Source organism: Camelus bactrianus, chromosome 6 (genome assembly GCF_048773025.1).
Source record: "Camelus bactrianus isolate YW-2024 breed Bactrian camel chromosome 6, ASM4877302v1, whole genome shotgun sequence".
NCBI lineage: Eukaryota > Metazoa > Chordata > Mammalia > Artiodactyla > Camelidae > Camelus > Camelus bactrianus.
Window position 1 is genome coordinate 12,809,557 of NC_133544.1, and position 22,387 is coordinate 12,831,943.

At 42.7% G+C, this 22,387-nt stretch overlaps 1 protein-coding gene across 2 annotated transcripts in view; it reads right to left on the reverse strand.

Moving 5' to 3' along the window:
* The window catches only part of KCNK13 (potassium two pore domain channel subfamily K member 13), an 89,512-nt gene extending 75,187 nt beyond the window's left edge, over positions 1-14,325 (reverse strand). Inside the window, exons 1-2 of one of the 2 annotated variants that reach the window (XM_074365155.1) lie at positions 12,403-14,325; positions 10,932-11,980 (exon numbers count right to left, since the gene is read on the reverse strand). In XM_074365155.1, the coding sequence (XP_074221256.1) occupies positions 10,932-11,271 (340 nt within the window). In that variant the 5' untranslated portion in view covers positions 11,272-11,980; positions 12,403-14,325. Of the gene's footprint in view, positions 1-10,931 lie in introns of both variants that reach the window. The other variant, XM_010968860.3, reaches the window with a different exon arrangement.
* Positions 14,326-22,387: the final 8,062 nt, after the last annotated feature.

Below are 22,387 nucleotides of genomic sequence, written 5' to 3' on the forward strand. Positions count from 1 at the left end.
CTCTTCCCTCTTTCTTCCTGCCTGGGTGGCAGTCACAATGCCTGGAACTGCAGGAGCTATTTTGTGAGCACAAGGGGACAGAGCCACCATCGAAGCCCACCAGAGCAGAAGGACAGAAGCGCCGGGGCACTGGTGGCCTCGTGGGACTGTTACACCAGTGCTGAACTGCAAACCTCTGCACCTCTTACTGTGTGAGAACAGTAAACCTCTGCATGATGCAGTCGTTGTTATTGGGGTTTTCTGCTACAATCGCCCAAGACAATCTGTAGCTGATACTATACGTATCATTTTTTTCCTTTTTAACATATGAGACCAAGAAACAGTACTACAGGCAACAGAAAGGAACAATACAACCTCAAGACTGAAGTGCTAATCAAAATGGTCGCAAATGAGAAAAAGTGCAGAGCACAAAGCACAGAAGACACAGGCAACAGAGGCTAATGCTGCCTTTCTCTTCTCTCTCTCCACTCAGTGTTAAACAGAGCATCATTTTCAGCCTATATAGGAAAGTCATTCTCTTGAAGGTTAATTATCTGGCATTTACTTTCTGTCTGAAAGCAGAAGCCAGACTTGAGAAATGCAATGGCGGTAAGTAAATCATCAACCAGAGCCCAGAGGTCCAGGGGCATGAGGATAGAACTGAAATGAGGAAGAAGGTTCCAATGAAGAAAAGTGCTTAAGATCACTAGAAAAGGTTATAGAGATGGTGTGACGTTATTAGTCAACAGATGTGATGATACAAGACAGGTTCCAAGATGCAAAAATAAAATCTTAAAAAGTGTTTCCAGAGAACAAGATACAACAACAAGGAACCTGGGAGCCAAGGGGGTTGGAGAAAATGGGGTTGAATCCAAAGATGCAAGACTGTATGATCCAGAGAAAGGAGTCTCAGTTTTATTTATAAACATGAAAAATTATGGTAGAAATATATTTTTTTTATTATCAGGTAGTTTAGTTAAGGTTTTATTCTGACTGCACTTAAAATGACAAAAAGGATACCCAATCTACTGTCATACAGAGTATAGAGTTGAAAAGTGAATAGAAAAATAAGAGAGATACAGAATAAAAAAAGATAATACAAATGAAACCAAATATTAAAGGTGCCAATTCCCCTACATAGAGAAAAGTCTAAAACTGGTTAAAAAATAAAAATGTAATAATACACTAAGGGGCTCACTTTTTAAAATTACCCAAAACTACAACTAGAGATATGATCTAAAAATCAGCAAGTATTCGCTAATATCATGCAGGAATTCAATCACCTCTAAGTTTAAAAATAGATGTTAGCACATAAAGAATTAAGAGGTAAACAAAAGTATTATGAATAACTTTAAAAGGTATACAAGTGATAAAATCAGTAACACTGAGTGTACAACACCCCAAAACACACAGCTAAAAGGTTATCTTGGGTGTGTTTACTAGGTTTGGAGGGTTAATTTTCCCTCCTGCTCCAAAATTCTATAACATAAGAGAAAAACTCAGCTCAGCTATATACAGATGCCAGGATATAAAGAAACACTCAAATAAAAAAGAGAGTTCTGGAATATGTGCATTCTCAAATCATTATGTGATAATTTTAGAAATAAATCAAAGCATAATTATATAGCCAACCATACAAAACCTTTTAAAAAGCAGTCTTTTTGACTAACATTGAGATGAGTTAGAACTAAACAGAGAATGGATGAGAATATTTATCTCAACCATGGAGAGAACTTAAATTTATGAAAAAAACATAGAAAAAAATTGTCACTCAGAATGAGTGTATTTGGGTATATAAAATTTTTTTCTACATTCCAAAAAATTTAATGGTCAACAAAAAGGTGGCAGACTAAGATAAACATTTTGGACATAAATAAATACATATAATGAGATAAGAACTTGAGGGATCCCCTTGGCCCTCAAGACAGCCCTTAAGATACCACAAAGAACCCCCGGAGTCCTTGGAGCATGGTTTGAAAGTCACTTGCCTGGCTGGTCTCTAAGATCAATGTCAGTGTGATCTTCATCAGATGCTTAATATGAGGGAGGACTCAAGATACAGATAGCCTGTGCTAATATTCCAAGAGCTCATCTCATGGGCAGAATCAGGAAGTGACTTCTAGGATCAAAATATGTCCAACTGGAGAGTAAAATCTTGGGGGCAGGCACATTAGTTGTCATGGTGATGGTCGGGGGAGGTTGCAACTTTGAGAAGACCATCAAATATTCCAATGGACAGTATAAGCTCTGTTTACATTAACTCCTGGGAGGTAGGCAGAACATTACCCAAACCTTATACCATCCTGAGATTCTGCTAACTGGGCCATCTCTGTCTTATTCTATTACCCCAGGTTACCTAAGGACCATCATCACTGAAAAAAGAGGTTTGGTCTCTTTTAACTGGCAGTTCTTCCCACAATGACCCCAAAGAAGAAATGGCAAAGAAGTGGTGGTTCACAGTGTAAGCTCTGAAGGGAGGCTGCAAGATACTTCCACTGGGCACCTTCAGACATTGCCTGGCATCTCTGGGCCTCAGGATCCTGGTCTAACGTGAGAATATTAACAGTACCTACCCTTATGGGGTTGTTACAAGAATTAAACATATAAAGATGTGTACTGGGTTTAACCTATGGTAAGCATTCAATAAATCTCATGATTTTTATTAAACACAAGAGAAAAAAACCACATATAACCCCCAAATCCAACAATTTATGGATGGTTAAATAAACTATTCTACATTAATATGAACACATAAAATTCTTGAGAAAGTGTATAGGAAATAATGTAAAAGCAAAGAAAAAAAAAAAACTAGGGTAGTAGGTACTTACGGATTACAACACCGATGTGCAGTCGTGTGAATTGGAAGAGTTAAGAGAATGTAACTGCCCCCAGCTCCTTTTAGAGATTAGTGGGTGCACAATGAGACAGTTAACATGCTAGGTTCACCCTCCTTGGTGATCAAGTGTCCTGCACACACGGGTACTTAAGTGAATTGCAAAAATCAAGATGCTGCTTTTGATCAAGAAGAGTGAAGAGTTTCTTGTCCTTCTCATTACCAAAAGGAAAGCAGCCCGGGGCTCACAGGTGATCCAAGCTTTAACTGGGGGACTCACACTCTGGAGTCAAGCTGTCATCAGACCTGTCTAGCCAGGACAATATAAGTTTACAGTCAGAATCTGAATGCCTGTGCTGGGGGCTACTCTTTCCAGGGCACACGTTCCACTGTTCTCTGATGTCCTACATCTCCAAGTCCCACTCATTTGCATTCCTGGTCTGACCCATCCTGGGTTCACTGACCACAGGATTCTCCTTCCAAGGAGAGGTGATCAATAGAAGAGATGCTGGGGGGTTGATCAGAGAATGGGAGCAATAAACCCTGAACAGGTAATGAGGCTTCTAGGATGGCTCTTGGACCCAAGGAAGACACAGTGGATGTGCTAAGGGTGCAGCATTTCAGAAGAGTGGTCTAATGTCTGGCAGTTCAGATAAACTGAAGTGAAGGAGGCAGAAGGCTGGAGGGTGAAAGGAGAGTGGCATAATGATGGAGATGTTTCCTGAGGAGTTGTGTTTCCCCCACTGTCCTCGGCAGGACCGCATGCCTCTGGGTCCAAACACAGGAATATCCTCCTCTACAGGCTAAGTGTGTTCTTGGGTATAAAGCCACTAATGTACTGATGATCAAAATCATTCTCTGCCCTTCCTTCTCTCCTCCTCAGAGGAAAGGACTGTGGCTTGCTGGATCAGCTCCCAGGGCTATCCTGTACCACAGAGACGAGGCAGATTGTGAGAAGGTTCCAAGGAGTTGGAGAGGTTAAGTCAATCGTGATGATACAGAGTAAAAAGAGATGGGGGAAAGGGAACCAGGAGGGACAGAAAGACTGAGAGGGGTGCCAGTTGGGGAGGATTTGGGGAAGGGTTTAGGGATAAAAGGCTCCAAAACTTCCCTGAGATATGAGAGACTTGGAGAGGAGGAGAGAGGTAGCTTTCTTTTATAAATTGGAGACTCTCTAAGGTTCTTTAGAGCTACACAGCAAAAATAGAATTTATTTTTTCATTACTTTGGGCTAAGGGACCATGCTTTTTTGAATGGAACAGTATACCCTGAGAACTCCAAGGAGCGCAAGAATTATTTGGGTTACATTCATACCAAACCCATCTCTCCTTCAGAGGGAAAGGTATGGAAGGGAAGAGAGAACAGGATGGAACTTAGGAAAAAAGAAGAGGAAATCCCCGTTTCATAAGATAAACAAGAACTTCTAATGGAACAAGCAGAGAGCGTGCATGAGCATCTCATGGACATGCACGAGACTGCTGGGCAGTGGACAGTAAGAGGTACAGCCTGCAATCCCTCTAGTTTCAAGATACGTACTGAAGTTTTCTAAGTAGGAAGCAAACAACTGAACAAATCCAGGGTTCTCAGAATGGATCGTTTGAGAGCTTCCCCATGAAATTTTAGAAGCTAGACCCCAAAAGAGATGGTCCAGTCACCCCACCTTGAGTGAACGCATGCCAATTCCCATCAGCCACTCTCTCTGCTCCCTCATCCCCCATGATGGGCGCTGCTCCTTGGCTACAATCTGAAAACGCACCCATCATCGTTCACGTGAAACAATTTGCTAAAGTGCTTTAACAACTACTGCTGTGCCTGGGAGTGCAGAGTAGCGGAAAAAAATGCTGAACAAAAATTGGCATTCTGGCTATTATCAAAAAGGCAAGAAATAACAACTATTGGCGAGGACATGGTGGAAAGGGAGCCCTCGTGCACTATTGGTGGGGATGTAAATTGGGGCAGCCACGATGGAAAACAGTATGAAGAGTCCTCAAAAATTTAAGAATAATTTAAGAATAGAACTACCTTATGATCCACCTTTTCCACTTCTGAGGGGTTATCCAAAGAATATGAAAACACCAATTCAAAAAGATACACGCACCCCTATGTTCATTGTGGCATTATTTACAATAGCCAAGATATGGAAACAACCTCAGTGCCCACCAACAGATGACTAGAAAAAGAAAATGTGGGGTGTATATATATGTGTGTGTATATATATGTATGTATACACACACATACACACACACACACACACACACACAAAATGGACTACTACTCAGCCATAAAAAGAGGAAATCTTGCCACTTGTGACAACATGGATGAGATAAGTCAGAGAAAGACAAATACTCTTTGATTTTACTTATATGTGGAATATGAAAAACAAACAAACAAAAAATAAATGCACAAACCAAATTAAAAACAAATATGTAAATACAGAGAACAGAGTAGTGGTGATCAGAAGGTAAGAGGCCAGGCAGGGCAGAGGCTAAGTGGGTAAAGGGGTTGATTGTATGGGACAGATGGAAACTACATTTTGGAGGTGAGCACGCGATAGAGTTTACAGGAGAAGAAATATAATGCTATACACATGAAACTTATGTAATACTATAAACCAATGTCACCTCAATAAAACATAAATTTAGAAGAGGCAAGCACTGTCATGGGATCCTTACGGATAGGAACAGATTTTCTAAGCACAAAAACAGTGGAAGAAATCACAAGCAGAAGATTGTTGTATGAAAATTCACAGAAATTAAAAACATTTATCTAAATAAGCATTGAACAAAAAACAATAAAGGATGGAAAGTAAGGAAGAAATATGGCAAAGCACTAAAATCCTTAAAATATAAAGTGCACATATACAGCGACTGGCACAGTATCTCCCTTCTACCAACAGAAAAATGGGGGAAGGATTAACTAGGTGGTTCAGAGATGAACTGTATTTTTAATAAATATTTAAAATTAATCAGCTTGAACATAAATCAAAGAAATTCTAACTATAATGAGATTCATCTTTACAAAATTACAACAATGTGCTCATGTCATAATGGTTATATGGAAAACAATCAGGTACAAAATATGATTTTTTCAGTGATTTTAAGATGTATCTTTTCCCAACATTTTAATCTCTCTGAAATCAGGATAATTTCACAATTGCTAGCGGCTCAGAATTTAATTGGCATCATTCTTTTCTGCCTTAATGGTACGTAAAATAATGATACACCTAAGATTCAATAAAATCTTAACATTTTAGGTTCAATATAATATGATACACCAAAATATTAACAGTGATTCTTGTTGGATGGTAGAATTATGGGTGATTTTTGTTTCTCTTTTATAGCTTCCCAGGTATTTCCAGTCTTCAAAAATGAATATGTATTTCTTTTATCAATAGACAGTAACAAAATCAAACCTGGTTCTAATCCTGACTTTGTCACTTTATAGCTGCATGGTCCTATGATATTTATGCTCTCTGTACTTCAGTTTCCTTACCTGCAAAATGGAAGTAATAGTAACTTCTCTGCCTACCTCATAGGTTTGTGCGCAAATGCTTCGTAAAACGTAAAACGTGTGATTTAATCTTTACACACGTAAGACATTCATGAATGTGGGACATCCATTAATGCATTTGTGGGATGTTTCTGTTCTTCCTGAATGCCAGTTCATCATCTTTGATGTCAGGTTATAGCTTTAGACTATAAAATGGTGATTCCCAATATTTTATCTTTTGAATTTAATATAATTTGACTTCAAAGACCTTTTACTCAGGTTTTTTCCTAAGGAGGAACAAAACCAGTTCTGAAAACAACATCCAGTTCAGCACCACACAGATGTGCACTCTGGCCAGGCCAAATCACATGCCTGGGCAGTCCTGGGAGCACAAGTTGATGAAAAATATCCCCAAGACAGAACAAGTCTCCTGGGGAAGCCCCTCACCCAGAATGGGCTTTGGGTGAGTAAGAAGTAAACTCTTGTGTTAAGCCTCTGAGATTATAGGGTCACCCATGGCTGCAGCCCACCCTGGCCATATTGATATGCAAATGATCTCAAATCCTTTGTGGACAGAAGCTGAGTTATTAATACACAGGCAAACACAGAAACAAGTGCTTAACAAAGGCCTATCTGAGAGAAAAGATACTGACAGAAGAGCACTTACAGGACAGACTGTCAACCTACTCCTCTGAGTACTTCAAATCTATTCTTGCTTAAGTCTGATCACCCGCCTCATTCAGAATCAACATCTGAGTTGTGTTTTAATATTCTGCTTTTTCTATATTGAGGTAAAATAGATATAATATTTGTCATTTTAACCATTCACAAGTGTACAATTCAATGGCATTAAATACATCCACATTGTTGTACAACCACCACCATCTACACCCCAAATGTTATCATCCCCAACAAAAATGCCATTACATAATAACCCTTCCGTTCTTCCCTTAGCCCCTAATAGCCTCTAGTCTACTTTCCACCCCTATGAAATCTGCCTATTCTAGGTACCTCATATAAGTGGAATTATGTATGTCTTTCTTGGGCTGGCTTATTTCACTAACTATAACATTTCCAAAGTCCACCCATGTTTGCGAGCATCACCCACTGTCCTATGCAATGCTTCCTATGTAAAATCCCAAGAGGAAAGTATTTTTGAGGATTAGGTATTGGGAAAAGGTTTATGCTTCCTTTTTTCTAGTAAGAATTCCCATATGGGTCATGGCTCTGCCATGAGCATGCAGCCAAATTCAAAACTTGAGTAGTCATTGTTGAGATTCAGCCCACACCCCTCGGATCTCCTTTCCCATTTCTGGGTACATTGGTCTGGTACATTTCAAATGACCAGGGCCTAGATCTTTGTCAGAAAGCTGCTCTTGGACTGCCCATGAAAAATCAGGCCAGAAGTACCTGGGAATTATATTTTTGTGCCTCCTGCACCATCCAAGCAGCTTTTAACCAATTACTTACCGGCGTGGGTGTATGAATACCCCAGTTCCTTGCCTGGGATATTCTGGGTCATGAGCTGTGCATTGTTCTCAAGTTTCCACTTGGAATTAATTATCAGTTGCCCACTTGCTTTTTACCTAATAGTGTACCCTGTATTGACTGGCTTCCCTTCCTCATGTCACTTCTTCCTTCACCTGCCTGTATCCCTACCCCTGCCAACACACTGCTTGCACTCAAACTCTTGGCTCAGGGTCTGCTTCTGAGGGAACTTAAGCTAAGACAAAACTCCTCTCTAGCAATTTCCTAGATCCAGTTACTTTCCACATTTCTGTTCTTCTTTTCCCTGGTTCTGAAGTTTTATGTACATTTTACTGTATGTTTTCTTGTCTGTTACCTCAACGTCTTTGCAGAATAAAGCATAGTGGAACTCATTTTTAGAAGAAAAATTCTATCATGGAATACTGCGATTAGAATACAAGATGTAAATGGTTTATAGAATATGGTCCAAATTCAGAAAAATACGTATGTATACGCATACATGTGGATACGCACAGGGAAAAAAGGACAGAAAGAAATGCACCAAAATGTCAACAACAGCTAACTTTAGGGGAGGTCATTACAGATGGTTTAACTGTTTTTTCTTCTTTATTTTACAAAGAACATAAAGCTTCAGTTTCCTCATCTATAAAATAGGGATAATCACACCTAAAACACGTGAATTGTGTTGATTGAAATTAAGTGTGATTAATTTATTCAATTAGCTGGATCACATATTAACATAATAATTGCAGTATGTGCCTAATATGTACCCCAATAAAAGGTTGCAGTGCTGTTATTACATCAGCAATTAATGACACAGGTTAAAAGGAAATGTTAGAAATGAGGAAGTAAAAATAAACTCATACTTATATAGTGCTTTGTACTTTTTAAAGAAGATTCACTTATATGTTCTCATTATCCCTCACAAGAACCCTGCAAGAGCAGCAGGCTTAGGGGCAGGGAGTGGGAAGGAGACAGAACTAACATTTACTCAGCAACTAAGATGTGCCAGATACCAGGGTGGGCACTTTGAGGAGATCTCAAAAGAGAAGGATGGGGCTCAGAATGTTAAGAAACCAGCCCGAGTTACAGGCAGGATGAATAGCTCCAAATCCAGACTATTGGTCCAGCTTTCCTTCGATTCCATCAGGCTACACGGTTGTTTCTGGGCCCCAGAAGCCCGTGTACTTAGTTGCCCACCCAGCCATGACATTCCTGGTGCCTCTGGCATTGATGCTTACCGGTCTATACACACAATCTGCCCCTCCCTACTTTCGTGTCCATGGGAAGTACAAATGGGTGGCTTGCGGTGGGGGCAGGGGAGGATTTAAGTCCCCAGTCTCCCACCAAAGCCACCCCCAAATGAGTAATCTAAATCAAAACCCTGTACTAGCTATGCAAGCATAGCAGATTAAAGGGAGGGTCCACAGCAACACTTCCCACTCAGATGTTCCCTCCAAGTTCTCCCTACATAGAAATTCTGGAACTGTCTTCTGAGACATGGGAGGTGACACAATGGAGGACTTAGGCAATTCTGCTGAGAGTCCAACGGAGAATGTGGGCTGGGGGAGAGAACCATGGCGTATTACTCTGTCTCCATCCCCGTCCGGGCCCCGTGTTCTGGTCATCAAGGAGGATGCTGAGAGTTTTTCTTACCAGATACCCAGTTAGTGTCATGTCATAACGGCCTGCTGATGGGCAGGGTGACCTGGGATCAGATGGGGTAAAACAATTGAGCTGGGCGGTTTAGCATGAAGCACATCAGATACAGCCCATGTGTCCGGAATCACGCTCATCCTCTCTGCCTTGCCTCCTACTCACCAGCTGAAGCCCCGGGCTTCGAGACCAACCCTGGGAGTCTTTCTTGACTAATCAGGCCCGAGGCTGAGCTCTGTTATACTCTGTGCTCCTTCTGGCAGAGTGCCTACCTAAAACAACCTTGCGTGGGAGCTTCAAGGAAGTTCGCCTTGTCACTTGCCTCACTGACAAGCAATCCTGGCAGTTCAGGGGCCACAGCCACAGAGCATCTGCCCCGCACCCTGCCAGCCCTGCTGCTGCCCCTGCCTTCCAGCAGCTGGGAACCACTCCCTTCCTGCGTAGCCCTGCAAAGCCCCCTTCCTCCACTCAGCTCTCTGCTTTCCTCAAAATTTCTATAGCATTTTCCCCCAGCCTTATCACTGGATTATGCTTTAAAGGCAAGGAGTCCTCAGGAGTGTGGTGCAGACTCCCAGGCTGTTTCCTTCTATTGGTAATAACGGCATAACTGACGGCAGCCACATGACCCTCTTGTTCAAAAACTCTCAACAGCTCCCAATTGCCTCTAGGTAAGTTCTAGCTCTTCAGTCTAGCAGTAAAGGCCCCCTACCCATTCCAGTCAGCCAGGAGACCTTCCCAGCCTTCCTTCTTTCCTCTGCTTCATTTAGATCAGGGAGCTCACTGGGCCCTCAATGCAATTCTCTTTTTCTCCAAAGCGTAAAGCACTGTTAGTCTCTAAATCCCAATCAGAATTTTCTCCTCACCCCAACCCCCTCCTTCCTGGTAGGAAACAGTTTCCATCCTCATTAGCACTTTTGCTTCCTTGCTTCCAATCTCCTATTCAATCTGATTTTCTCTCTGTAAGTTTGAAGTCATGGACAGTCTTTTCAAAACTCGTGCCTCTCCCTCAGACCAGTGCAGATCAGTGCCTTTTTGCATGGCACTAACTCAATAAATCTTTATAGGTTCCTGTCCAGATTTGTAAGCTTTCTCCCTAATGTTCCATGAACTCAAGCTCTGTCTCCTTAACTAGATTGAAAAATCTCCCAGCGCTGAGCGTCTCCAACTTAAGGCTCATTCAGATCCCCTGGGGATTTTTGTTAACACGCAGATTATGACTCAAGAGGCTTGGGGAGGGGTTGAGAGTCTGCATTTGTAACAAGCTCCTAAGTGATGCTGATGCAGCTGGCCCGTGGACCTCATTCAGCGAAGCAGGGAGGCAATACCACCTGTTGGTCAGGCAACAGCTCGCATCTGTGCCGCCGGGCTGAGCGCGCAGGTGGATGAAGGCAGGGCTGGGAATCGCGGTCCTGCACTTCGAAGCGCACAGCCAGGAAAACGCCAGCGAGTCCGGCCCCCGGGCCGCCCTTCCTTGGGGCACACTTACCTATGGTGGACACGACGGTGCCCACGAAGTAGAAGGCGCCGGTGAAATCCCAGCGCTGGCGGACGTTGTCCACGCGGATGCCGGCCTCGGTGGCCTCCTCGTAGTGGCGAAGGAAGCCGCGGAGCTCTTCGCGGCTCAGGTTGTGGCGGCGGCTGAAGTTGGCCAGGCGCTCCTCCCAGCGCTGCTTGGCCTGGCGTTCGTGCGCCAGCTCCAGCGCCGAGAAGACGGCGGCACCGCCCAGCAGGTAGAGCACGATGAGCGCGGCGAGCAGCAGGAAGCGCGCGTTGTCCTCGTTCAGGTGGCCCAGGCCGCAGCTGCAGCCGCAACCCCGGCCGGCCATGGCAGGAGCCGCGGGGACAGCCCCGCGCCGGACGGCCGTGGCCGCGGGCCGACTGTCGCCCAGCTCCCCCGGGAGATGGGGGATCGGCCCGGCGCTCAGCCCGCTCCCCGCCGCCCGGCGGTCAGCTGGCCCATGACCGCCGGGCGCTCCTCCAGGCCACGCGGCTCCTGGGGCCGCCGCGTCGACCTCCCCTGCAGCGCCAGCTCCCCACGTCCGCCTTGACTCCCGGTTTCAAATCCTCTTTTTCGTTGCCGTCCCCGCCCCACTAGGAGTTCTGAACACTGAAGGGCTGAGTGACCCGGCGCAGAGTCCGCTTCTGCTTCGCTCGAGGATGAGGCCGCCGTTTCCCCCGGGCGCCCCGCCCGGCCCCGACTGGGGAGGGGGCGTGGCGTGTCTTCAGGGCAAACTCGTGCGGACTTGACTTTCCCCCAAAGCGAAGATCTGGGGGCCTCAGAGGCTGGCAGGTAAACGGAGTCCTGCGGTCTGCGTCTCATTGACCATCTCAAGTCGCCGACGGCTAGGACGCGGGTTCTCAGTCTGCTGGCTTTTGGAGGTGCGTCCCAGTCTCGGCGTCGTGTGGTGCCTCAGGCCTCTTGGGGCTTAGAGGCTGAAGCAGGTCCCCGGCGGGCGCATGGACACAGGGGTGGTGCGGCTCACCGGTTCGGATCTCCCGCCCGACCCCAACGCTGCGCGGCGTCCGGCTGGCAGACTGGTTGACAGAGGAGACCAGAAAGGGAGGTTGGAATGTGGGAGCGAAGGAAGTTAAGCGCCTCTCCCCCGGGCAGCCTCCCCAGCCTTGCCGAGACCAGACGCCCTTGGCCTCCGGGTCCTGCATGTGTCGGCTCCGCCCGCTCGAAGCGCTCCTTGAGCCAGCCCCAGCTCCAGGAAAGGCTGCCAAGTACCGGGGACTGGAGGGGCCCGCGGCTAGGAGACCGTGACCCGGGAGAGTTCCATCTCCTGCACCCCGGCTTGGCTGCCTCGTGAGCTCCAAAGATCTTGCTCCGACAGGACTCCGCACCGAGGGCTTTCCCCCCACAATGCAGACCAGCCACAGGCTCAAGGGCAAACCGCCAGGGCCCCTCCCCGAGTCCCCGCCTTTCAGGTGGCGCTGGCGCCACGCTCGAGTCTCACCTCCCGGGGAGTGCTCCCTCCGTGCCGCTCTGTCAGGATTATCCTCCGGGTCCGCTCCTCTTGGTGGTTCTGCCCTGCATAGCGGCGCGGGGAGCAGAGGTCCACGCTGGGCTCTGCCTTGCCTGGCCGGCGCGCTCCCACGCTGCAACAGGTGGAGCCGCGCGGCTGCCGGCGGTGGCGGCAGCGACTCCACCTCCTCTCCCGCCTCACGGCCGCGCGGGGCCGCCCCTAGCGCTAGTCTCCGCCTGCAGATGCCCAGCTCTCGGCTGGCCTAACCGAGGGGTGCGGCCCTCTCATCCCGGACGCGCAAATCCGAAAAGTGGGTGCCGAAGAGGAGGGTCAGGTGCTTAACTGGCCTGTGTGGGCCCCTCCAGGGCCAGAAGGGGGCGCTCCGTCCCCTTTAGACACATCTAGCCTGCCCCCCGCACCCCTCCCCCCAACCTGCGTACCCAGCCACACACTGCCCCTCCGGAATCACCAGCCCCTGGCATGTGGGCGTGAATATGGATACAGGAAGAATAGATGTGTGGGCATCTTCTAGCTAAGTAGAATTTTCCCGCCTCCTGAGAGAGTGATCCTGGGCTAGAGTCCACCCATTTATGCTACCCAGGAGCAGAGAATAAAGAAACACACGCTTCTGGGTTCCAGTGCATCTCCCATCAGAAGCCCTGATGCTGCTGGTATTCCTCTCCCACTCCTCTCCTGTCATACATTCCCGAATGCCCCTGTTACCTAGTCTATTGAAGGCAAGAGCTTTAGTGGGTAGCGCTTACAGGAGGACCTTGTGTATACATCCAGGGTGAGTCCTGCAATGACTTCCCCACCCTGTTTTTTTATGAAAAATTTTAAACATAACCTTGAAAGATTTTTTTCCAGTGAACAGCCATATTCTCAATGAACATTTTAGTATACTTGCTTTATTACATATCTATCTGTCCCTTTTTCCATCCATCAGCCCATCTTGTTTGGATGAATTTCAAAGTAAGTTGTAGATATCGATACACTCCTCCTCCCCATCCCCCCAAACTTCTCCCTGCATGTTATTAACTGAGTTGCCTACAACCCTATTTATTTACAGATTTTTTTCTTTTGGAGTAAAGTTTACACGCAGTGAAATGCACAAATCTTAAGTGTACCAGTAGATGAGTTCTGGCAAGTGCATACACCTTTGCAAATTAAGCATCTCCCTGTCAACCATATATCACCAACAGGTGAGTTCCCATATGGTCCTTCCCAGCAAATCCCCACCCACTTTCCTCCAGAGGAAATCACTGTTACGATTTTTTTTTTTTTTTTGCAATCAACTGGTTTTTCCCTTTATAGAACTTGATTTTGCTTGTTCAAGATCTTAGTAGACATGGAATCATAGTCATGTATTCTTTTGTGTAAAGCACTGTTTCTGAGATCTATCCATGTTATTTGTCTCAGCAGTTGGTACCTTTTCATTTCTAGTTTGTTGTTTGAATATTCATTCTCCTCCTATTGATAGAAACCAGGGCTGTTAGAAAGTTTTGGTTATCATAAATAAAACTGTTCAGATCATTCTTGCACAAGTGTTTATGGGCATATATTTTCATATCTCTTGGGTAAATACCTAGGAGTGGAATTGCAGGGTCATAGCGGAAGTGTGTATTGAACTTTATAAGAAACTGCTTCACATTTTTCCAAAGTAGCTGTACCAACCAAAAATGTATAGTAGTTCTGGATGTCCCACATCCTTGTGGACATTTGGCAGCATCAGTCATTTTAATTTTAAGCATACTGGTAGATGTGTACTGGTATCTCATTGTAGCTTAATTTGCAGTTCCCTGATGATCAATGTGTTTGTTGGCCATTTGTATATGTGGCTTTTAAAATTACCTGTTGAATATTCATGTTGAAATTATCTGTTGAAATGTAAAACTTTCTGTTGAATATCCATTAAAATGTTTTTTGGGGGGTATGTAAAATAATTTTCAAATCTCTTTTTTTTTTAACATTTTTTATTGAGTTATAGTCATTTTACAATGTGTCAAATTCCAGTGTAGAGCACAATTTTTCAGTTATACATGAACATATATATATTCATTATCATAGTTTTTTTCACTGTGAGCTACCGGAAGATCTTGTATATGTTTCCCTGTGCTATACAGTATAATCTTGTTGATCTATTCTACATTTTGAAATCCCAGTCTGCCCCTTCCCACCCCCCACCCCCTTGGCAACCACAAGTTTGTATTCTATGTCTATGTGTCTGTTTTTGTTTTGTATTTATGGGGTTTTTTTTAGATTCCACATATGAGTGATCTCATATGGTATTTTTCTTTCTCTTTCTGGCTTACTTCACTTAGAATGACATTCTCCAGGAACATCCATGTTGCTGCAAATGGCATTATGTTGTCAGTTTTTATGGCTGAATAGTATTCCATTGTATAAATATACCACTTCTTCTTTATCCAGTCATCTGTTGATGGACATTTAGGCTGCTTCCATGTCTTGGCTATTGTAAATAGCGCTGTTATGAACATTGGGGTGCAGGTGTCTTTTTGAATTAGGGTTCCTTCTGGATATATGCCCAGGAGCAGGATTCCTGGGTCATATGGTAAGTCTATTCCTAGTCTTCTGAGGAATCTCCATACTGTTTTCCACAGTGGCTGCACCAAACTGCATTCCCACCAGCAGTGTAGGAGGGTTCCCTTTTCTCCACAGCCTCTCCAGCATTTGTCATTTGTGGACTTTTGAATGATGACCATTCTGACTGGTGTGAGATGATACCTCACCGTAATTTTGATTTGCATTTCTCTGATAGTGATATTGAGCATTTTTTCATGTGGCTATTGATCATTTGTATTTCTTCCTTGGAGAATTGTTTGTTTATGTCTTTTGCCCATTTTTGGATTGGGTTGTTTGTTTTTTTCTTATTATGTCGTATGAGCAACTTATATATTCTGGACATCAAGCCTTTGTCAGTTTCATCATTTGCAAAAATTTTCTCTCATTCCATAGGTTGTCCTTTTGTTTTACTTAAGGTTTCCTTGGCTGTGCAGAAGCTTGTAAGTTTAATTAGGTCCCATTCATTTATTCTTGTTTTTATTTCTATTGCTTGGGTAAACTGCCCTAGAACATTTTTGAGATGTATGTCTGATAATGTTTTGGCTATATTTTCTTCTAGGAGGTTCATTGTATCTTGTCTTATATTTAGGTCTTTGATCCATTTTGAGTTTATTTTTGTGTATGGTGTAAGGGAATGTTCTAGCTTCATTGATTTACATGCTGCTGTCCAGTTTTCCCAACATCATTCGCTGAAAAGACTGTCTTTATTCCATTGTATATTCTTGCCTCCTTTGTTGAAGATTAGTTGACTGAAAGTTTGTGGGTTCATTTCTGGGCTCTCTATTCTGTTCCATTGGTCTGTATGTCTGTTTTTGTACCATTGCCATGCTGTCTTGATTACTGTAGCTCTGTAGTTTTGTCTGAAGTCCTGGAGAGTTATTCCTCCAGCCTCTTTCTTTTTCTTTAGTAATGCTTTGGCAATTCTAGGTCTTACGTGGTTCCATATAAATTTTATTATGATTTGTTCTAGTTCTGTGAAATATGTCCTGGGTAATTGGATAGGGATTGCATTAAATCTGTAGATTGCCTTGGGCAGTATGACCATTTTAACAATATTGATTCTTCCAATCCAAGAGCATAGGATATCTTTCCATTTTTTAAAGTCTTCTTTAATTTCCTTCATCAGTGGTTTATAGTTTTCCATGTATAATTCTTTCACCTCCTTGGTTAGATTTATTCCTAGGTATTTTCTTACTTTGGGTGCTATTTTAAAGAGGATTGTTTCTTTACCATCTTTTTCTGTTGATTCATCGTTAGTGTAAAGAAATGCCACTGATTTTTGAATGTTAATCTTGTAACCTGCTACCTTGCTGAATTCTTCAATTACTTCTAGTAGTTTTTGTGTGGACCTTTTAGGGTTTTCTATATATAGTATCATGTCATCTGCATATGTGACACTTTTACCTCTTCTACTCCAATTTAGATCCCTTTTATTTCTCTCTCTTGCCTGATTGCTGTGGCTAGGAATTCCAATACTATGTTGAATAGGAGTGGTGATAGTGGGCAGCCTTGTCTTGTCCCAGATTTCAGTGGGAAGCTTTTGAGTTTTTCACCGTTGAGTACTACACTGGCTGTAGGTTTGTCATATATAGCTTTTATTATGTTGATATATGTTCCCTCTGTACCCACTTTGGTGAGAGTTTTTATCATAAATGGGTGTTGAATTTTATCAAATGCTTTTTCTGCATCTATTGAGATGATCATGTGGTTTTTGTCCTTTCTCTTGTTGATGTGATGTATTACACTGATTGATTTGCATATGTTGAACCAGCCTTGTGTCCCTGGGATGAACCCCACTTTGTCATGATGTATAATCTTTTTATATGCTGTTGGGTTCTATTTGCTAATATTTTGGTAAGGATTCTTGCATCTATGTTCATCAGTGATATTGGTGTGTAAGTCTCTTTTTTGGTAGTGTCTTTGCCTGGTTTTGGTATCAGGGTGATGGTGGCTTCATAGAATGAGTTTGGGAGTATTTCCTCCTTTTCAGTCTTCTGGAAGAGTTTGAGGAGGACTGGTATGAGTTCTTTGTATGTTTGGTAGAATTCCCCAGTGAAGTGGTCCGGTCCTAGACTTTTATTTGTAGGGAGGTTTGTTATTGCTAATTCAATTTCATTTCTAGTGATCAGTTTGTTGAAGTGGTTAATTTCTTCTAATTCAGTTTTGGTGGACTGTATGTTTCCAGAAACTTGTCCATCTCCTCTAGGTTATCCATTTCAGCTCCATATAGTTTTTCATTATATTCTCATATTGATATTCTGTATTTCCATGTTATTTGTTGTAATTTCTCCATTTTCCTTTCTCATTTTGCTTATTTGTGCTCTGTTTTCTTCTTTGTGAGTTTGGCCAGAGGTTTGTCAATTTTATTTACTTTTTCAAAAAACCAGCCTTTGGTTTGATTGATTTTTTTCTATTTTTTTTTTAATCTCTATTTTATTTATTTCCTCCGTGATCTTTATTATTTCCTTCCTTCTGCTGCCTTTTGGGGTTTTTTGCTCTTCTTTTTCTAATTCTTTTAGCTGGTGAGTTAGATTGTTTATTTGAGATTGTTCTTTTTTGAGGAAGGCCTGTATCACTATAAACTTCCCTGTTAGCACTACCTTTGCTGTGTCCAATAAATTTTGTGTGGTTGTGTTTTCATTTTCATTTGTCTCAGGGTATTTTTTTAATTTCAATTTTGGTTTCATCATTGATTCATTGGTTTTTTAAAAGCATGTTGTTTAATCTCCATGCTTTCCTTTTTTTCTCCTTTGTTTCTCTGTAGTTGATTTCTAGTTTCATGGCATTGTGGTCAGTAAAAATGCTTGAGATAATTTCTATCTTCTTAAAATTGTTGAGGCTTCTTTTGTGCCCAAGTACATGATCAATCCTAGAAAATCTTCCACATGCACTTGGAAAGAATGTATATCCTATTTTGGGGGGGGGGTGTAATGCTGTGAAAATATCCACCAGATCTAAATTTTCTATTGTATCATTTAATTTCTCTGTTGCCTTATTTATTTTTTTGTATGGAAGATCTGTCTAGCGATGTTAATGCGGTGTTAAAATCTCCGACAGTGATTGTATTCCCATCAATTTCCCCCTTTATCTCTGTTAGTAATTGTTTTCTGTACTTAGGTGCTCCTATATTGGGTGCATATATGTTAATTAGTGTAATATCCTCATCTTGTATTACTCTTTTAATCATTATAAAATTTCCTTCTTTATCTTTCTTTATGGCCTTTGTTTTAAAGTCTATTTTGTCTGAAATCAGTACTGCTACACCTGCTTTTTTTGGCTTTTCCATTTGCATGGAATATCCTTTTCCATCCTTTCACTCTCAATCTATATGTGTCCTTCTCCCTAAAGTGGGTCTCTTGTATGCAGCATATTGAAGGTTCTTGCTTTATTATCTAGTCTGCCACTCTACGTCTTTTGATTGGAGCATTTAGTCCATTAACATTTACAGTAATTAATGATAGATGTGTGTTTATTGCCATTTTGAACTTATCTTTGCAGTTGATTTGGTATTTCCTCTTTGTTCCTTTCTTCTTCCTTTTGTGGTTTGCTAATTTTCCTTTGCATTATCTTGGATTTTATTTAGTTTTTGTGACTCACTTGTAAGTTTTTGGCTTGTGGTTACCCTTTTTTGTAAGTCTATTAGCCCATTACTATAACTGTTTGTATTAAACAGATAGTAATATAAGCTCAAACCCATCCTACCAAGAACAAAAAATTTAAAAAAGAAAAAAAATACTCTATATTTTCTTGCTTACCTCTCCCACTCTTAATGATTTAGATGTCTTCTTTTACAGTTTTGTGTTTATTCTTTTTGTAATTCATGGCAGTTATCACCTTTCCAGTTATGAGTTTCTCATTTTTGTAGCATCCTGCTTCATTTCTATTTAGAGTAGACCTGTGAATATTTCTTTTAGCATGGGTTTAGTGTTGCTAAACTTTTCTAGTTTTCGCTTGTCTGTGAAATTCTTTATCTCTCCTTCTATTCTAAAGGGTAGCCTTGCTGGATAAAGTATCCTAGGCTGCATCTTTTTTTCATTCAGGGCTTTGAATATATCTTGCCACTCCCTTCTAGCCTGTAGTGTTTGTGTAGAGAAATCAGCTGAGAGCCTTATGGGGGTTCCCTTGTAACTCACTCTTTGTTTTTCTCTTGCTGCCTTTTGGATCATTTCTTTATCCGTGACTCTGGCCATCTTGATTATGATATGTCTTGGTGTGGGTCTGTTTGGGTTCTTCCTGTTTGGGACCCTCTGAACTTCCTGTACTTGGATATCTGATTCCTTCTTTAGGTTTGGGAAGTTTTCAGTCATGATTTCTTCAAATACCTTTTCAATCCCCTTTGTTCTTTCTTCCCCTTCTGGAACCCCTATTATGCGTAGATTGGCATGCTTTATATTATCTCATAGGTCCCTTATATTGTTTTCATTGTTTTTATTTGTTTTTCTCTCAGCTGTTCTGCTTGGGTGCTTTCTGTTGTCCTGTCTTCTAGGTCACTTATTCGTTCCTCTGCATTATCTAGCCTGCTTTGTACAGCCTTTAAATCAGCTCTCATCTCAGCAAATGAGTTTACCAAGTCTACCTGGCTCTTCTTTATAGCTTCAATTTCATTTTTGACATATTTTGTATCTCTAAACACGATCTCTTTTGTACCTTCGGTACTTTGATCACTCCTTTTTTGAAATCTTGATCTAGTAGGCCATCAATGTCTATTTCATTGATAGTTCTTTCAGGGGATTTCTCTTGTTCTTTTAATTGGGAGTGGTTCCTCTGCTTCTCCATATTGCTCATACCTCTCTGGCACTGTGGCTTATGGATTATCAGTTATCTATTGTGGTCCTTAAGGAGTTTATTTATTTATCTATCTAAAGCCTATGCAGTAATAAAACTTAAAAAAAGAGAGAATTTTAAAAGAAGGGAGAAAAAAAGATTTGAAAACAGTGTATAATCAATAATAGAAGAGCAAGTTGAAGCAGAATAGCAATTGAGTTGAGATGTCTTTTAAAAACCTTAAAAAAATGAGAAAAGATCAAAAAACAATATTTAAAACCTGTGTATAATCAATACGAGTAGATCAAAACCAAGAGAAATAAAAAATGAAATGGATTTTTAAAAATAATAATAAAAAGATTTTAAAAGAAAAATTTAAAGAGATTAAGACTGTAGACATACAGTTGTTTAAAAAGTAAAGATTAAAAAGGTAATAAAAAATAAGAACAGAATAAAAAAAGATTTAAAAAAAAAAAAAGGAATGTGTTCTCCTGGAGACTGTGCTCTTAATGATTTTTATCCAGAGGTCTTTCTGTCTTCACCCTGTTTTGCAGACTCAGCTTGCTGTTTCCAGAAGCCCTCAGTTGGCGCCCTCGTCTGTGCTGCTCCAGTGCCTGTCAGCAAGTAGATTGCATCCCCTCCCAACACTGGGTCAGGTGCTGAGCTCTTACCCAGTGGGTAGGCGGGTCACTCCACCTCCCGATGTCGCAGTCAGATGCTGCTGGGTGAGGTAGGCAGGTGGGTGGATCGCGCCCCCTCCCAGCACCGTGGTCAGGTGCTTTGTTCCTGCCAGGAAGGCGGCTTGCCGCCTGCCCTCTCCCGGCGCCGGTCGCTCGGCTGCTCTGTGCAGCTGCCCGCTCCGCCTCGGGTCGGCGCTCCATAGGCTGCTCCAGGAAGATTGCTGAGCGGCCCTGCCCCTGCTCTGTGCCAAATCTCATCTCCTTGTTCGCCTCGCAGTGGGAGTTCTCTGAGGTTCCAGGGCAGAAAAATCCTATCTGCCTCGGGCTGTAAACAGATCTCAGTCCTGCCTAGGAGTTTGAGGAGCCCCGGGGTGCGGATCCAGGTCTCGGCCCCGCCCCAATCCAGGCGCTGCGCACAGGAGGAGATGGCGGCTGTGGCTGCGCCCGCCTCTCTTTTCCCCAGAAGCGCCAGTAATGGTGCTGTGGGTCTGAGGAGACAAAGGCTATGGTGCCCCTCCCCCCAGGGTACACCAGCAGTGTTGTTTTGCTTTTTTTTTTTTCATAATTTATGGGGGACCCAGGTTGTTCTGCTCTGTATCCCCTCCCAGCCAGGGCGTGCAGCCCCCTGCAGTCCCCTGGGGCTGCCTCAGTGCAGCCGCCCCCGTCCTCCGCCCGGCTCGGGCGGCCTGTCCTGGCCCCAGCTGCCGGCTCATGTCTCGGGCTGGGTGTCGCAGGGACCCTTTGTGCCCGTTTAAGTCAGTTTTGTCGGTCAAGGGGTGCTCCGTACAGATCCGAGCCTCGGAGGCTCCCCCTCCATCCCGCTGGCCTTTCCGTTGGAGTAGGGGAGACCCAGCGAATGAGCACTGTTCCTCCTTTGCTGCTCCCTCCCTGCCGGACCGGTCCCACGCTGTTTTGCTTTTTCTTCTTTCTTTTTCCCTTTTGTCCTACCAGATTCGTGGCATCTTTGTCTTTTGAAGAGGGCGATGTTCTGTTGGAGTTCAGCAGGTGCTCTGGTTGGGTGGGTCCGTGGATGTGAGTTTTGGTGTATTTGTGGGAGAGGGTGAGCTATGAGCAATCCCTCTACTCCGCCATCTTGGCCCCAAGTCCTAAAATTTTTTAAATTATTATTGAGTTGTAGGGATTCTTTCTGTAGATCCAGGAGACTAGTTTTTTTCTCAGATATGTATCTCACAAATATTTTCCATGAGTTTCTGGTTTGCCTAATTATTTTCTTATTGAATTGTTTTATGAATGATATGTTTTTAATTTTGGTGAAGCCCAATTTATCAATCATTTCTTTTATGTTTGGCTTTCTTTTTGTATTAGGAAATCATTACCTTCCTCAAGGTTGCATAAGTTTTGGATTTTCCCCCCCTAGAAATTTTATAGTTTTAGCTTTTGTATAGGGGTCTATGATCCATTTTATATTTGTTTTTGTATGGTGTGAGGTATGGTGTGAGGTAAGAGTCCAGGTACATTTTGTCCATGTGAATATTCAGTTGAGTGCCATTTGCTGAAAAGATAAAAGTGAATTTATTTCAGGTATCTGTATCTTGAGCATTATTTGTCCATTTTAATGTAAATACCATGATATTTAGATTACTTGCAGCTATGTAACAGGTCTTGAATAGATCTTGAAGTCAGGAAGTGTGAGTCCTCCAGCTTCTCTCTTCTTTATCAAGGTTTTCTTTAGATATTACAAGACCTTTACATTTCTATAAAAATTGTAGAATCAGCTTGTTAATCTCATCAGAAAAAGCCTTGTGAGATCTTGATTAGGATTGTGTTGGATCTATTTTGGGAGGAACTGACATCTTAATTCATAAGTGAAGTATATCCCTCAATTTATTTCAGTTTTCTTAGCAAAATTTCTTGTAGAGATCTTGCACATCTTTTGTAAATTCATTCTAAAGTATTTTTTGATGTTTTAAATAAAATATCAAGATCCC